Genomic DNA, 18,601 nt, shown 5'->3' with positions numbered 1-18,601 from the left:
CTACATGCATATCCAAACTGATAGAAGAAAAATCGATTGGCGCCTTTACTCTAATATAACTCATTTTGCAGCTGTACCACCATCAGGGACTACTAAACTATAAATTAAATACCATGAAAATATTATTCTGCTGGCGATGTTTAGATATACGCTCCTGTAGTTTACTTATTAATGAATCTTCTAAAAATAACGTTTAAATAGAATAGTAGCTCTCTAAAGTATTCGATGTCGTCTATGATTAATTATCATTTATAAAGATATGGATCAATTTCGCGTAATACGATTTACCACGGCTAGTATCATGATTTATATAGCAAGTATGCTGCAGTAGCAGCATACTTGCTAGTTTTTAATCGTTATTAGATTAATGCCTCTTTATTACTGATATTTAATTTTCATTTTATAGCTTAGTCAGCTATGTATCATAGGGACATTGAAATAGCCAAAAGCGTCGCGATGTACCCTATGTGTTGAATAATTTTACTTTAAAAAATAATCTAACAGAGTAACTAGCGGAATGAATAAAAATAATTCACACCTAAAGTACCACTAGGACAAAATCATCACGAAATTAAGCACCTGAAAATGCCAAGCTATAACAAATAGCGTATATCTCCTACATATTGCTTTTTATACTGTCGATGTTTCCTTACTAATATTCTCGATCAATGCTACTGATATACTAAAACAAGTATTTAATCGTAATCTAACAGTAAAGATTTACAAATAGAGCAATCACTTGTAAACGATCACACCAACTTGCATATTTTAAGGCTAAGCGTAGTATAATTTAATTTATTATAAAAGGTTATGTAAATGATCACTGAAGATTGGAATGATTTCTGCAATACGCTAACTTAAGAATTTTTAACAGCAATTTAGTAAATCAGACCCTTACACTGATTAGTATTCTAATGTAGTTTTCAATGAGGAAATCATACGTTGTCGTTCTATTGACAAGAAGCTGCTATAAATCGTTCAATCTTTTAGGATAGACACACCTAATTAACTTTGGACGCGTACCTCGCTGAAAAAGTTAAACTAAGATAGTAATCTAAATTGAATTAATAAATTTAATCCACTTTGTAAAGATTTCTTAAATTAGTTAATAGGCAGTAATCGGTTAACAGAATGACTACTAACTACTAAATCTATATGCTAATCATCAATGCTATAGCAAATAACGGTTGTGGAAAGGCTAATCAAGTAGAAACCATCACATTTTAACAACACGATTTTAGCTTTCATTCTGGATTGAACTAAACTAGCTCCTGCCAAAATCTTACCTTGTAAGCGCTGGCGAATGGATGGTAATGCCGAATTGCAACAGTCAAGTTCTCTAATGATAGACCGATTAATGTGGACGCTCAATAACTATCATGGATTCTTATGCAATTGATACATTATCCAGTGAGACTATGGCATAGACTATTTAATAGTTGACTATTATAGAAGATAAGGTATGATTTATGTCTATCATTCCATGCTTTAAGTCTACCTACACGCTTGCGTAATGAAATTCATGCAAATTGAAAATAAATTACAACATGCAGATTAAATTTTGTAAGAACATTTCGAGATAAAGATGAATGAGAAACTTGAAGATGAAGAAATAAAGTAATGAAAAAGTTGGTTTATCAAAGTTTTGTTTACTTCCAATCATGGTAGTCATAGTTAAGAATAATCTAGATCACATCCTTACTGCATTTTGATGAGATATTCATAGATGCGCGATTGCAAGCATGCACAGGCCTCTTAGATTAATCGATGGACCAAATTGGAAAGAGTAGTTATTATAGCCGATCACCTCGAATAACAAACTATTTCAGCTTATAAAATCATTTATAGGCGTTAATAAGCATAGCAATGAAATTAGTAGCAGTTTTCAAATAATAGCATGCTGAAATTTATACCCGGAATAAAATTTAAAGGATGGTATAAAAATGAGAAATTTAGACCTGAAAGAGTACAGAAATGGGTTAAGCTTAAAGCCAAATTAGTCAGTAAAGTTAAGCTTAAATATGCACTTTAATATAGTTGATTGATCAAGTTCAAATAGAAGTTGCTATAATAGATAGCCTTGAATAGAAATTCAGCTGATAATGGTATATATAGACTTCAATGATAGATAGCAAATGTAGATTAGAATATCTAATAGAAAGTTTGCATTATCAAATCCATACCAATTTAATTATTACTTTGCATAATTACAGATTAACATTATGAAAATTCATGTACGATGGTGTTGATTAGCCTGATTTAAAATTCTTAATCCCTTTCAGCCCAACGAAACTGACCCTGGCTGAAAATAACGATAAAATGACTTTATAGTGTAATTCCGTAAGATTACATAAAGAATGCAAAAGTTTGAAGATGAACCAAAATATTGCTTGCTAGTATTACTATATAGATTACAAGCAATATTAGCTTATCTTACTACAGTAATTACGAACTTTCATATTCTTTATTAGGCAGTATTATCGAACAAGGTTATGCTTACTTTGACTTAGTGCAGCCTATACTGCTCATTATGTCTTACTTTTTAACAATCTGTTCATGATAAGCTGATAGCCAACTATCATGAAATAACGAAAATAATGATCATTCTTGTTAAGTGTCTGTTTTAAAATACAAGATAAAAGCACAGAGTAGCGATGAATAGATGATCATCTTCTCTTACTATGATCATCATCATTTCGTCAAACAGAATAAATAACAATTCGTATTTGATATATTGCAAACTTGAATATCCAAGGAGATTTATACAGAGTTTTTAGAGTACTTGTTTAACCGATTGTGATATATACCAATCACGAAATTCCAAATTTTAGAAAAATAAGGGCTTTATTGAATCTTATACAAAGATTAACTACACAGCTCTACTCTAGCCGAATACTACTTCTAAAGACTTCTACAACGAACTAACAGAATAATCTAAAGTTGCATGCTTTTATACTTTTCGTAGCATTCGCAGCTACAATCCGCATGGCAACCTTTTACCTTATTTTACACATAGTTAAATTATTCTTAGTAAGACTATTCTACTGCGGCCCATCATTAATCCAATATGGATACGACTACAGTACTTACGTAGACATTATTCACACCAGCCAAAGTACAATGAATTAACCATATCCTAATATATGATTTACAGTTCTATTTTTACCTATAGCCATATTAGTAACTCAACAGCTTACTGTATATAGTCATCTGTACTCTAGCATAGAGTCTCTACCACTACAGTCTATAGTTACAGCTACCAAATATCTCTTAGGATAAATATCTACCGTACATTATACTACACATGGCTAACAGTCTACAATCACAATACTAAGTTACATTACACCGATTTAAGATGGTAATTTATCGTCTGTTTACAGTAGGCTAAGATTTAATTCTATTTGATGCGCTTATTGCAGAGTAACTTTGGCATAGCTGGCTTAACACAGTTTTCACTAGATAATTTATCTTGGAATGTGTTTATATTGATTTATCTATGATGTTTGACATATTTTTTAATAGATAACTATATAGCTCGATAATGTTATCTAAGTACTAATTATCATAATAAATGTTGAAGTAGATTTACTTTAAATTGACTGATTCTGTCAATAAAGTTCAGGTTTAGTTTTGTCTAAGCGAGAATAATGGTGTTACAGTTCCTACTAACATTACAAGGTTGCCGTATCACAGTCGTACTATAGGTAGATATCGGAGAGTAAAAATCTGACAGTAGACTACTAGAGTTATTTTTCTGCAGTGTTTTAAATTTCATCGCCGCTACAAATTTCGATTTACAGCAACACTTTAGAGAATATTGAACTTATTTGATGCTTGGATACAGTATCACTGGGCCATGTTATGATACAGTAGCTCATCAATCTACGTGTCGGCTAATTATTCAATTAATAAAGGCTATAAAAAAATGATTTTAGACTGAATTTTAATTGCAATAACGAGTCAATTTAATTCAGAAAATGTCAACGCCCCAAATCCAAGTTGATGCACTTGACCAATTTATAAATATAAGATCAATTTCTTATCCATCCATCTTATGCTGAGGTATTTAAAATGAAGGATAAGACTTATCGATGCAGCAGTTGAATCAATTTATTTAGTTGGAAAAAAATTGATGGAACCGATGAGTAACAGAACGCAAAACTAATCTAAACGAGTAACAAGATCAAGACTAAGCAACTCTTCGAATTCATAGAATACATATCATAGGCCTTCTGTATCGTCTATTGTATGGAGAAAAATGCTAGTAAAAATAACTTATTTAAGTCCATAAACTGTTTAAGGCTCCTGATATAAAATTAACACTAACGTTGATGGTTGTATAAGCAGCAAATAAATAAAGTCACAGCAACATACCAACATGGTAGGCTTTGATATTACTGATCTGAACACGCTATGGTCATCGTTGAACTTATTTGATGCTTGGATAAAGCATCTACTAGGATAAAGTAATTGGCTAATCTATCGGTTGGCTAGAGTTGTTGTCAGTGCTACTAGACCGAATTTTGAATACTGTAGCGAGCGAATTGGATTCAAAATGTTTGGGTAACCCATCAAAATGATTACTCTCCATTAGAAAATAAAACGTACAATCAATTTCTAATTTATCTCATATTTATCACAAACATATTAGCCCTTCATGGAACATAACTTTGTTCATTAAAATCTTCCTTTGCTTCCGGTTAACCGAATATCTCATTTTCAAAGGCTATCTTTAAAGCCATTGCAATATATATCACTAGAATTAAATAACTGTCAACGATCAATCAGTTTATATTTTGTTTTGATAATAAGGATCATCGTCGATGAAAGAGGAGGATAATAATTTAATTTACACAATGATATAATAAAAGATTACCAGGTTAATTCGACTACCCATTATACTAAATTATTCGGATTACGATTGGCATATGGAATTAGTCAAAAGGGCATTACTTTGATCAAGTCATGGCTGAGCATTTGATCAATCTCGACTCATCAAATAGTGATAGCTAGAATACATTGCCTCGACAAGTAAGACGGAAAGTCATACAGAATTAAAATACTCCATGAATAGCTTATTGACATCAATCGTGGTTCAATCATCGTTTATTAAAGCTAGCAATGACGTTGGATCAGAATCTAGCTGTCTCCCCTCCCCCCTTGTCCGAAAATAATAATTAAAGACCGATACGCTATATAAACTAGATGATTGATATCCCGTAGAAATACTCGATTGATAGCCTATCTTATAAGTTAGCCTCTAGTCACGCTTATTGAATGATTCCATATGTTAAAATGTGAATAAACAATCCTATAACCAGCTTATTATCATATTTATTGATGGATTTATCGATGTAGGGTAATAATTTGATTAATTGGTCAATTAATTCGTATGAATTTATTACGATGATATTAATCATTCACAGAACAATATAGGATGGCAATAATTTAAGCTGATTGCTCCGTTTTATACAATGCACTTGTCGATTAATTAATTGATGTTCAGGTTAGTCCCCTATTGCTTTCTAACTTGCTATCCAATAGTGTAATCGTTCAAATATGGCATATTTTCTATTGGTATTAGTATGATTATTTGGGAAGAAATCAGCAGTCTTGCAGTGGCAAACTTGGCGCGGCGTTATCCAATTTTGATCTAGAATAAGTTGTCATGATCAATTTCAGTCTATTGTATGCTAATAGTATCTTGCTGTTATAGCATTTATTCATGGCTTATGAAATTGTTGAGCATGATCTAACTTGTTGGCAAAATTGTGAAAAGAAATAGCTCGAGGCTAATAAAGAAGTCAAGTAAACGATGTCACGTAGCTTAAAGAAAGGGTGGAAACAGATGGAGCACGGAGAGGAAGGAATTAATTACGTTACTAGCCGTTCATAACGCTTTTTTTTTCTCTTACCAAGAATTATTATTAGAGATGGAGTGGACAGCAGATAGAGCTGCTGAAGCTTTCCAATGATTTAACCAATTCATTTTTGAAAAAAATGTATCGTAGCTCATTAACCAATAGTCTGACTGGGAAAAAAATTTGTAAATGTGTAGCACATTTTTAATTTAAGTGGGAGGGTAAATGTGTATGCATTGAACTACATGTTGACCTTATAATTGTTCAATACAAGGTCAGAAAATGCATCATAATTTAATGTTATTAATATTAATCAATAGCCTAATTACTTTGGAAAAGAAAGAGTGAATGGCTAATTAAATTTCTTTTGTCTAGGTTAAATGCTAATGTTAATGGATCGTACCAGTATTATGTTGCAGAATAGGTCCCTGCAAGACTTACGGTATCCTATCTCTTGTCTTGAGATAGCCAACACAACCGATTACTAATGTCATTCTATCCTAAGTAAAATTAGGATCGATAAGATGACGATAAAGTTGATCTATTTGTCTAATAGGCTTACACGGACGGGATCGATTTAAAATTTTTCGGTTAAGTTGACTTTAGTGAATGGCATAACTATTCCGCTTGCAGTATACTGTATAAGCTAGTTTCTTTTCTTAGCGAAATGTAGTTCGATACTGGGGTATCTGGCATAGGCAATTGACGAGTAGTTTGCTCTACTTTCAAGAATAAATGGACGAGTAGAACTGCTGTAGTTTATTTCGCTGTCTTAGTGTTACGATCAATAAAATTAATGGAAGATTAGCACTGCTGTAGTCTGTTTTGCTGTTTTCCGTTTTACCATCCAGAGTCAATCGACGAGTAGCACTGCTGTAGTTTATTTCGGCTGTGTTCGCTTTGCTTTCAACAGTCAATCAACGAGGTGGTACCTGTTACTTCCGTAGTTTATTTTCTTTTACTATGGAATAAATCTGTCATGGTATCACAAGTAATTAGCTTTACTTTCAAGAATCATGGGAAGAGTTAGATAGACAGTTATCAGTAATCATAGTATTCAGATAGAGTTTCAAATGATGATCATCATCATTTTATCATCATATTGCTTAGATACCGTAATTTCTAGACGAGCAAGCTTCTCTCATAATAGACATAGAAATGTTTCCTACCAATGTTTATTTGAAATTGGAAATTTTGAACCGATAGTACAAATACAACTCGCTAATATTGCCTGTTAACAATAATAATAGAAGATATAAAATTACCCTGGTGATAGCGCAGCAGAAATTTTTGAGATCTTACGCGATATGAGGTAATAAGCAGCAGGAAATCCGATTTATTCCAAGAACACCGAGGGGTGCCGACCGGCAGTATATTGCTTCTCCAATGCAAAAAAATTGACCATTCGTTTATCTTGATATAGAATCGTCTTGTGTTACACTTTGAAAACGAGTGCGAACAAGTTCTTCCATTATCAATCAAATCAAAGATAGTTTTTATTCTTTGCTTTCTACAACGGCAAAATGAGACGAGTGGTTCATTCCATACAGATTAGCATTAATATTTTACAGCATAATCAATCTATTACAAGGTGTTATTGCGAGTGATGTACAGCAAGAACGAGTTCTTCCATCATCAGTCGTTATGATCAATTTTAGCTTAGTTCCTAGCATACTATAACGACAAAACGAGACGAGAGATTGATATGATGGGGCTTAGCAAGAACATTTTGCTAGTTAATCAGTCTATGGCCAAGGTGTTTATGATGAGCAATTTCATGGTTGCACTAGCTATCAATGCCATGATTCACATTATGCGCATCTCAACATGACATTGAATCAGGTACTTGCACCATTGAAATCACTAGTTGCAGTAGTTTAACTTTTATTTATCAAAATGAATTTGTCATGATTTACGTCATGGCGAAGGCAGCAAGATTGCTCATCGAATTGCTGTACAACAATCATGCTTTCCTTTTAGCTTGATGGTCGCTCGAGATTGAATACGATAAAAGTATGACTCAAATTGGTCCGATTGCTTTCGTCTACAACTTATTTCCGGTAGTATTTTAACTTTTAGTAGTCAGAATTGAATTTGCCACGATCTGCTTCATGGCAATGGTAGTATAATTTACTCATCAGATTACTGTACAACAATGCCACTTGTAGATGGTTTTAGCTTGATAGTCGCTCGAGATTAAATGCGATCAATGCATGATTCTAATTGGTGCGATTGCTTTAATCTGCAACTTATTTCCTGTAGTATTTTAACTTTTACTTGTTCAAATTAAATTTACCATGATCTGTTTGATTGCAATGGTTACATGATTACTCATCGGATTACTGTATATTGTGCAGCTATGTCCACTTTTGAGCTTGATTGCTACTTGAGATTGAATGCGATAAAAGTACGGTTCAAACTGGCACAATTAATTTAGCCTAAAGCTTGGATCAAGCTAAATGATTATTGCTATTGGTTAAAATAAATTGCCCATGATCTGCTTGATTGCAAAGGTAAGACGATTACTCATTAGATATCTTTTGAGCTTGATTGTTGCTGGAAATTGAATGTAATAAAGTACGACTCAAATTGGCATAATGGGTTTAGCCTACAACGTCCATCATATTGCATTATTATTTCTATTTGTCCAATTTAATTTGTCTTAGCTAACGGATGAAATATTAACATATTAAAAGGCCGTTGTTCTACACTGGATCTAGTTAAACAATTCGGATCGCCGTCAACAGGCACAATATGCTGCTAAGTACACACGTATAAAAAAGTTGTTTGCAAGTTGGATGATCATGATACTGTCATTATTCTCCCTTTCAAACGATAGGTTATGTAGAGCTAGAATAAATACTGGAAATTTTCTTTTTTCTCATTGGATAACGGCCTTATTCAAGTCCTTAGTCTATCTTGAATGGATGTTTTTCCACTGGGCTAGAAAACAGGTTGCATAAATGGTAACTGAATGATTCTAACGATCAGGTGATGGTCGAAGACAGCATGTGATGCAAGTGATCAACGTTACTTGCTACGTTAATAGTAGTTTATCATGCTTAACAGTAAGCAGATTTTATTTTGGATTATTTTAATTATCACGCTAGAAGAGGTCTGAGCATCTGAGCAGTGAACGCATGGGTTGGGAACATGATGTCATTCAGCCAATCGTACTTCAAGTCTTGAATGGACTTGACTTTCTGCAACTTATGATGTAGGGAAATGAACAATTTTTATTCCATCGATTAATTGTAAGGATTGTTTGCGATGGGTGTTGCTAGCTATCGCTAATATGGCGATCATTGAAGAGGCTTTATTCCTTGGTAAGAAGGAATGCTATTAGAGTTGGATGTTAATCAGTTGATTCATCCATGGCTTGACGGAGGATTGCATACAAGATCCTCGCTCAAGAGCATCCGCATGAGATTATCTTGGATGCTCAATCTGACTTTGATTTTTTAGCAGTAATTTTTATTTTTTTCGTAGACAATGACGTCGTGCATAGCCAGCATAGGGATTAGAGTATCTGTGGAAAAAACATGTTCAGATGATTATGTAATTAAATACGATCCAATCACTCTATCTTGACGAATATTGATTCATAATAATATTTATGGCTAACACTACCCTTTGTTTAAATAAATTACCAGATTTGACAAGATGGGCGTCCACATGGAGAATTTATTTACTCTCCATCAGAAATTCTCTTGATTATCTATTGTATTTGCTAAATGATTTATACGCTAGTGCAGTATGTTCTCGCTAGCGATCATGATTCGCCTATTATTATTGCAATGGCGTAATCATTAACATCACTATCAGACATGATAATATTATTTAAAAGCCATCTTCTACGGAAATATAGACAGGATGGTCAAACGCATTAAATTCAATTATATAGCAAAATTAAAAAATAAAAAAAAAACTTGAAATAGGATTAGCCATTTTCCCTTGGAAATGTATTATCCAGTCTGTAATCCAGATTAATCGGCTACCAAACCATCCGGATGATCAAGGACGAGGATGGCGGCTAAGCTACAAAAAGAGTAATGGATCACAACCGATTTCAAAAGAAGGGAAAAAAAATTTTTTTTTCCGCCTCATTTAAATTGACTTTTGATCCGTATATGGTGTCCAGGAGAGCATAACCAACCCGATGAGGACTGTACAACACACTCAAGAGTTAATATGGTCATTATTTCTACTCCGAGAGGAGAATGGATAGGCGATCACTTGGAATAAGGGGAGGAGCATGATGCAAAAGATGTTATTAAATAAATAATGGTGCTGCGTTTTATTGACTGAAATAATACAAATGGCTGTTTGGAGCCAAGAGAATTGGATCGTGATAGAGGAAATGATCATTTGCAATCCATAGATCTTAAAATCAGTTCTCGTAACTTAGCGGGGGTAATCGACTATCTTTCTTCAACACAACATCCATGTCGAAATTGTCGACAGCAAGAGCACATTGAAGGAGCCATAGACGGCCATCTTCATCACGCTTGTTGCAACGTGCTTGCTGCCATTAGCTTCACTATGACCTTGAGCAGATGTTTTTGAATCCTTTTATGTAATAAAATAGACAAATGATAAGGCCATGCTAGCTTTACATATGTTCAAATGACAGTAAATAATCTTGTAACGTGCATTTGGAGACATGCAGAGTAGGAAATCAGACGATAATTTTTAACCGTATTTGAATGCAGTCTTCCTCAAGCTTAGTGTATACTAGTACTTCGTACTAGTGAGAGAAAAAAAAATAATAATAATAAGAGACGTCAAGATCAACGTGTCATTTCTCCTCTTGCTAAGAAAAATGATTTACACAGGTGTATCCAGTGATATTATTATCATGGCCATCGTACAGAATGAGCTAATCAATAATTGATACAAGCTGTTGATGGTAAAATTGGCCTGTAGATAAGGCTTGATGCTATTTTCGAATCACTCTGTAGCAGTGAAGAAAGTAAAATTTTCTCATACAGCTTTAACGAATAGAGTAAAAAGAGAATTGAATTTTTTTTTTGGCCGTTATCAAGCAATAAAGTTTGACAAAGGGGCTGGCGATTGCCATCGCTTTTTTTTGGCCTTTTGATCTCAAATGTATTTGCTTTGTATGTCCTGTCAATTATGAATAGAAATTAAAATATTAAGTAAACATCATTTCTTTCTCCTCTCCAGGTTATTATTGATAATTGCGCGTGATTTTTAAGCAACCGATAAGCTGATTGGTTGGACGTAAGTATACTGTCATCTAATATTGATGCAATAAATTGGCTTGCAATCTCCTCAAAATTTCTTAGCTATCGCAACTGTATTGCTAGATACAGTAACGTGGCTACCTGCAAGCTTATTTGGCCGAATTCAAGTCAAATAGCAATCTGATCAGATCGTGCAATTTCTTTTTGCTGAAAAAGTGACAGAGAAGAAGATAAGAAAGGTAAGCTATTTTATATTTCTCTTCAATTTCAATTGCATCGCTAATTTAGGGGCTTAGGGTATTCTTACTTTACATGACGGGTGTATCCAAATTGGCTTATATCAATGCAGCTTAACTTTTCTGTACTCAATCTGAAGGGCTTCCAATTTTGCGAAATAATTGTTCAGGGTTACATAATGGCTTTTAATTTTACTGCTAAATGGCTAACAGGGCTGTTAGTAGCAGTTTCAGTTACTATATCGTTCTTTTCGAAGGTCCAAAAAGTTCAGGGCTCAGCCATACTTGGATGGCATTTCCACCGAAACTCCCCCAATTTTTTTTGTCATTTGCAATGATGACGTAGGAATTGGAATCGAGTGATTGCTACATGTACTCACCAAATTCCTTTACTTTAGTTCAGCAGCATGTTCTGTGGAAGCATGTTGGCTGCAAATGGGCTATTGCAAAAGATCGGAACTCATTCCCAATAATAGACTTGAATCGATGGAGTAGCTAGACGAACTTGCAATGTTGACAGGAGGCTAGCGTTAGTGATAAAATAATGTTGCTCATTTGCATATTCCTGAACAAAATTACCTTTGGTAGAGTCGAACAAAATTTTTTTTAATTTATCCTACAAGATGTTTATTGGCTTGAAGAAATGATATGGCACTACCGCTTAAGTGACAGTCCCAATTTTACTTAGTCTACTCATCATCTTGCAATGTACCTTTTTCCTGTTTTCACGTACCCTAGGCTGCCTAACACTTTGGCTGTACTTTTAGTGGAAAAAAATATTTTTTATCAATGTTGAGACAATAGCACATTTATAGCTTTTGCATCAAAGTCTTCTACATCACACCTCGATGACTAGACTTGGCTATCTCATTTTAGTGGCCCAGGATGTATCTAGTCCGATGTTGAGTAGCCTTCTTCTGAAGTAGTATCCATGAAATAGACTAGATATTTTACTCGGTCAGCTCAGTTCCAAGAATGTACACTACTGTCTTATTGAAAACTGCAATGGGATTTCTTTCTATCTTCAGTACGAGTATACAAGTATAGAGAAAATTCAATTTGAATTTTTTTCTTTTTTCTTTGAATACTGTACAGTATAGCAGAGAGGCTATTTTACTTGTTCAGCTTTATTACAATGACTCGTCTACTGAGCCCCTTTATTCTTGAGGGCTCTAACTGGAAGGTCGAAAAATGCATCAACAATTCTATCCAACTTTGACAGCTGAAAAGAATGATGCAATCATAAAGTACATTGTATTAGCAGCTCGCGCCTCAAGATGGAATAGCTTTTCAATCCAGCTGGGACTAATGATGTTGGAGAGATAAATCGTCATTATCACCTTCTGGGCTGACAAAGTGTTACTGTAACAACTAAATTGAAAATGAATGATAAAGGAAGGGGAAATATTCCTTTCTATCTGTATTCAATGGATAGCAGTTGTCTTTGCCCTCTCCCAACATGGATTGTTTTATCCTAGCCATTTAGGCCAGAATAATTGGACGACTATTTTTTTTCTTTCCATTCTTCCTTCATGACGACGATACTGTACAAGAATCAATATACGATTACATCATGGAGTCAATATGAATACTGTACAAGAGGAACGATGGAATACAAATGCTAGACAGTAAGCCATAACCCTCTAGGATGGCTATTGCTGTGGCCACCTTGAATACGACATTGAAGATCCATTTCTATCTCCTTTTCATCATTTTATTCCAGTCTAGATGAGATATTAGCGATTGAATTAGTCCTAAGTGGATGATGGCCACCACAGGGGTTGTTGCGCTGGCAGGCAGAGCCCCGCAAAAATTTTTTTGGGGCCGATTTCGTCATCTTTTTGGGGGGGCATTGACATACTAGACTTAGTATAGTGTAGAAAACCATGGAAAGATTAACTTCGATTTGACTGAGCAGCACTGGCAGCAGCGATAACAATCGATAGCATCATGGGTGGGGAATTTTTCTGCGAGCATATTGTCTATAGTCAATTGTTGTCATCCTGTAGACTACTATAGACTACATACAGGTGACATTCTTTTAGCGCACGATGATACTGTTACAGACTGTAACATCGTCAAATTGACTGTATTCCATATGATTCCGGCGATGGATTACATCATCCAGTCCATTTTATATCTCACGATGGACTAATCCATGCACTGTATAGCGATCGTAGTCCATGACCGGTAGGCCCAAACATTTCCCTGTAACACATGCAAAAATGCCGGTGAAAACGTTCCACCAGCATTTCTGGATCTGTCATGTCATAGGAAATGTACAGTGGCCGAGAATGACCAGACATTGAATATTGCTCCTGGCTAAGATCTCTGGTCATCATCGAGTGGCAGAATGTGGAGTGTCATCGTCCGTCAGTCCGCGAGCATACAGACATCGTTGTGTGTCTACTGTGCTGTATACTTGCTCACGACCTGTTGACGATCTCGTGTACAATCTACAGGCTCCTCACTGTGTCTTTTCGAAATAACCAGCCGATTCCTCGCTCACTCTAATTGTAGCTTTTAATGGACATTTTTATGATCACTCTTACCACTGGAATCCATGATCGTTCTAGCGCACTGTCTGCACTTGTGTACAGTACTGTACTACTTCTACACTAGCTTCACGTCGATGGGGCTGTGACGACACCGGGTCAGTGGTCACCACTAGCCACAAGACAGGACTCCCTCGCTGAGTCTACAGTACATAGTGTACAGTACAGAAGAGTAGAGCGCCGTGGTACTGTGAATCAGTCAGAGTGGAGTGACCTTAGAATACGGTCGTGTCTTGTAGTGGACTACGTGACACGACTTACGTCACCACTAAAGCAAGGTATGGCTATAAAGTCATTGGAGACCAAATCATGTTCTACTCGTTGCACTATCTTGCAGTACAGAGCAAGCGTTATTCTTTTGACAGTACTGTTCAAGCGCAGTTGCATACTTAACTTAACCACTAGCCATGCAATCACTCAACACTCAACACTAGCTACTGATCAACAGTTGGAGATTGTACCGAGCACGGTGTCAGACGGATGCTGGCTGGCACATTCTCCTAGTACCGAGTCATACCCACTCAATGCGTCACCTCCACCATAAGGCTCGACTATTGTGCGTGGCCAGTCTAGCGTGATGGTCACCCAACTGTAGTAAAACCATAGTAAAATAGACTGTCCAGTACCGCCGATATCAATGGCGTGATTACTCTATGCGACATTCGTGCAACCGTGACCTTCGGTCGTGCGCTCGTGGTGCCACTGGGTGTCACTATACCTGAAAATGGAAATGTTGACGTACGTCATCGGTAGAAAATAAAATTGAATTGGGGGAGGGCGGGGAGCATACGAGGAAGGAAGCTCTTGTAGAGCCGTGAATCGATTCAGAGATGGACTCCGGTTTTGAATTGAGATTGAAAAACAGAACCTATTTCACCATACCTCTACGGTGTGGACAGACCAGATTAGGGCAAACATGTCTAGGATAGTGCTGTGCTTTTGTAGAAAAAGCGAGCGATGGTAAAACAATTTCTTGCTAAGCCAACCCAGCTCGCCAAGACAGGCTATCACGACGGAAGCAATGGAGCATGATGAGACCAATATACCCTCTGCAGTTATGTCGATTCATCATACGAGAGTGCATCTAGTCTATCGCACCTCAATGACAGTAGATCAATCATCTGACTAAGTTGAAGGTTGAGCATGAACGACACTAGCTGACCATGCAAATTGTTTGAATTATTGCAGATGGCGCCGGTACTCATCGACGATGATGAAATTGTTATTGCTGGTATCTCTTGCCGTTTACCTGAATCCAATAACATGCAAGAATTTTGGGATCATTTATTCAACGCTGAAGATATGGTCACCGAAGATGACCGACGATGGCCTCCTGGATTGTATGGATTACCAAAGCGTAATGGCAAATTGAAGAATCCCGAACTTTTCGATGCAACTTTCTTTGGTATTCATCCCAAGCAAACCAATACCATGGATCCTCAACTTCGTATGCTGCTGGAATGCTCTTATGAAGCGATTGTCGATGCTGGTTTCAATCCTTACAACTTACGCGGCAAAAATTACGGTGTCTTTGTAGGAGAAACCTTGAGCGAAGCTTTGCACGCTTACCAATCTGATGCAGAATCGCAGATAGGCTACAGTGCGACTGGCTGCCATGCCTGCATGTGTGCCAATCGAGTATCATACTACTTCAATTTTGGCGGTAAGTCTACTACGTAAATTTGTTTTCCTTGAAGGCAAGGATTCATTCATTAGTCATAGCGTAATGTATATATATAGATGTATTGTGAACAAAAACGCGTTAGACAGTCTTGTTCCAGTAAATAAGTCAATGAATGATGGTAATAAATAGTACACATGATAGAATAGCCATTGTGACTGCCATTAAAACAGCCTGAACTAGACCGATATTGCCTTCAAAGTTGAAAACAATCTTTGCTTTTGTTGATACAGGGCCTAGTTTCGCTGTCGATACTGCTTGCTCTTCATCGTTAATCGCTTTCGATCAAGGTGTACGATCAATCAGGATGGGATGTTGTGAAGGTGCAATTGTTGGCGGGGTATGCTGTGATTTCAAACCCAATACTGGCTTGGAATTTCATAAATTTGGAATGTTATCGCATGATGGCTCGTGTAAAGCATTCGATGCTGGTAGTAATGGCTACTGTCGTGCTGAAGGTAATTTTCAATATTTTCAATAGCTACCGTAACCTCGAGAATAGGATCCATTCTAATACCCTACATATTATCACCATTCTTGCATGATGTTCTATCACCTACAAATTGCATATCCTTGTCTAAAATATCACAATAATTCGATATTTAGGTATCATTTCAGTACTTTTACTAAAGAAAAGCGTTGCCAAACGTATTTATGCCACCGTCCCCTATACTAAATCCAATTGTGACGGATACAAGGAGCAGGGTGTTACATTTCCCAATGGCAGAGCACAATTTCGCCTATTAAAGGAAATCTACAATGAAGCTGGTATCAATCCTGGTGATGTTAGTTACGTTGAAGCTCATGGAACAGGTACCAAAGCTGGTGATCCACAAGAAGTCAATTCAATCTGTGATATGTTTGCAGGCGAGGTCCGTGGTAATAAACCTCTACTCATTGGGACCGTCAAATCCAATATGGGACATAGTGAGCCTGCATCTGGATTAGCAGCTGTTGCTAAAGTACTCGCATGCACTCAACATGGCACTTTAACTGCTAATTTGCACTACAAAAATCCCAATCCTGACATTCCAGGATTGCTAGATGGGCGTTTGAAAGTCGTTACAGAAAATACACCATTTCCAGGTCAATACATGCTATACATAGTATACTCATCGATACTTGTCTATGCAAACAAGATGCCATACCAATGAGTTGATCGATTACACCGTCAATAAGATAGACTTTTTACATTAGTGATACCAGTTCAGATAAGTAGTGATTATTAACATGAGGTCGTCTCTAATTTCAGATGGCTATGTCGGTGTGAACTCGTTCGGATTTGGTGGTGCCAATTCTCATGCCGTGCTGAAACCGAGAATTTTCCATGAAGAGGACAGCCAATTAACAATAAGTAACAATTTATCCATAGCACTATGCTCTGGTCGTACAAAAGAAAGCGTGGAGAAGTTATGTGAACTTGCTAATCAACACCATGATAAAGCTGATTTAATCAATCTCCTAAATAGCATGTCCGATACACCCACTGCCAGCAATTATCATCCTCAACGTGGTTTCACAATATTAAATTCAGAAAATGCTATCCAAGATGTTGATGTTGCACCAACAAGTAAGCGTCCAGTATGGTGGGTGTTTTCAGGTATGGGAGTCCACTGGGCTAAGATGGGTCGAGATATGATGAAATTTGAAGTATTTCGCGAGAGTATTGAAAGAGCACGTGAAGTGTTACTCCCAACAGGATTGGATGTAATGGATCTGTTACTAAATAGTGATCAAGACACATTTGAAAATGTCCGAAACTCATTCACTGGGCTAGTAGTCATACAAGTGGCATTAGTCGATTGTTTGAAGGCTTGCGGCCTTGAACCAGATGGTACGTAGAAGCTATTACATAACAGTCTTATAGATAAAAGTATATCAAATTAAGGCAATTTGTTCCAATTCAATATTGTAATCATAGTACATAAAACTAGAAGCTTATTATTGGATGCTAATGATGTAGACTATATGTAAACTAGCAGTAGTTTTAAACATCAAACTTTGATATTTTTTTATAGGTCTATTCGGTCATAGTGCCGGTGAAGTAGCTTGTGGTTATGCTGATGGAGCACTGACACTAGAAGAAGCAGTGCAGGTTGGCTACTGGAGAGGTCAATCTATCTTAGATGCTAAATTAGAGAAAGGTGCAATGGCTGCTGTCGGATTAACATGGGCAGAAGCGAAAAAGCGTTGTCCAGATGATGTTGTAGCTGCATGTCATAACGCAGAAAAAACTGTTACTATCTCGGGTGATCCAGATAAAGTGGAAGAAGTTGTCAAACAATTAAAATCTGAAGGTTAGCTAATAGCAATAGATAGATGTAAACACTTTAACCCTACTGATATGATTACAATCTTTGATAGATAAGTCATAAATTGGGATAAATTTGTTTAGTTGACTTGACATTGCTGATTTATCTCGTACCTCAAAATATTTCATTTTTCTATAATTAGAAATTTTTGCCAAAAAAGTAGAGACAGCAGGTGTAGCCTTTCACTCTCACTATATCAAGAAAGCTGCACCATTTCTCAAAGCTGCTGTTGAGAAAATTGTTACGCAACCGAAGCTTCGTTCATCTCGCTGGATTAGCTCTTCAGTACCAGAATCTAAATTACATGAAGACATTGCAAAATACGCTGGAGCAGATTACTATGTTAATAACTTAGTAAGTCCAGTATTGTTTTACGATGCTATGCAGAAAGTACCAGAAGATGCTATAGTAATAGAAATTAGCCCGCATCATTTACTTCAAGCTGTGTTGAAGCGCTCTATGAGTAAAACTTGCACAATAATGAAAACTATGCGAAAGGATAACCCTCGCAATCGAGAACTATTTTTTACAACTCTTGGTCAGTTGTACATGAATGGAGTAAACATTGATCCTTCTGCATTCTTGACTAAAACTTCACTACCGGTAAGTTTGCGAAATATCATTCGACAGATTGGACCTTTCTGGTATTATACCTAATAAAGAATTTCAGTTATCGTATTCAAGGCAAGTATTCTACCCGCCTGACGGATTACATGCTTGACTAATTCATCATTCTGGCTTACCGTAGA

At 36.2% G+C, this 18,601-nt stretch overlaps 1 protein-coding gene across 1 annotated transcript in view; it reads left to right on the top strand.

Moving 5' to 3' along the window:
• Nucleotides 1–15,047: 15,047 nt before the first annotated feature.
• The window catches only part of TRIADDRAFT_60668 (uncharacterized protein), a gene marked incomplete at both ends in the record, with an annotated part of 5,227 nt that continues 1,673 nt past the window's right edge, over nucleotides 15,048–18,601 (top strand). The window contains 6 exons of the mRNA XM_002116704.1: nucleotides 15,048–15,522; nucleotides 15,774–15,998; nucleotides 16,147–16,626; nucleotides 16,793–17,374; nucleotides 17,559–17,837; nucleotides 17,995–18,455. Of these exons, the coding sequence (XP_002116740.1) occupies nucleotides 15,048–15,522; nucleotides 15,774–15,998; nucleotides 16,147–16,626; nucleotides 16,793–17,374; nucleotides 17,559–17,837; nucleotides 17,995–18,455 (2,502 nt within the window). The remainder of the gene's footprint in view (nucleotides 15,523–15,773; nucleotides 15,999–16,146; nucleotides 16,627–16,792; nucleotides 17,375–17,558; nucleotides 17,838–17,994; nucleotides 18,456–18,601) is intronic.

Source organism: Trichoplax adhaerens, genomic scaffold, assembly GCF_000150275.1.
Source record: "Trichoplax adhaerens TRIADscaffold_17 genomic scaffold, whole genome shotgun sequence".
Lineage (NCBI taxonomy): Eukaryota > Metazoa > Placozoa > Uniplacotomia > Trichoplacea > Trichoplacidae > Trichoplax > Trichoplax adhaerens.
The sequence above is the reverse complement of the archived record's forward strand: the minus strand, read 5'-3'. Positions and strand labels throughout refer to the sequence as shown.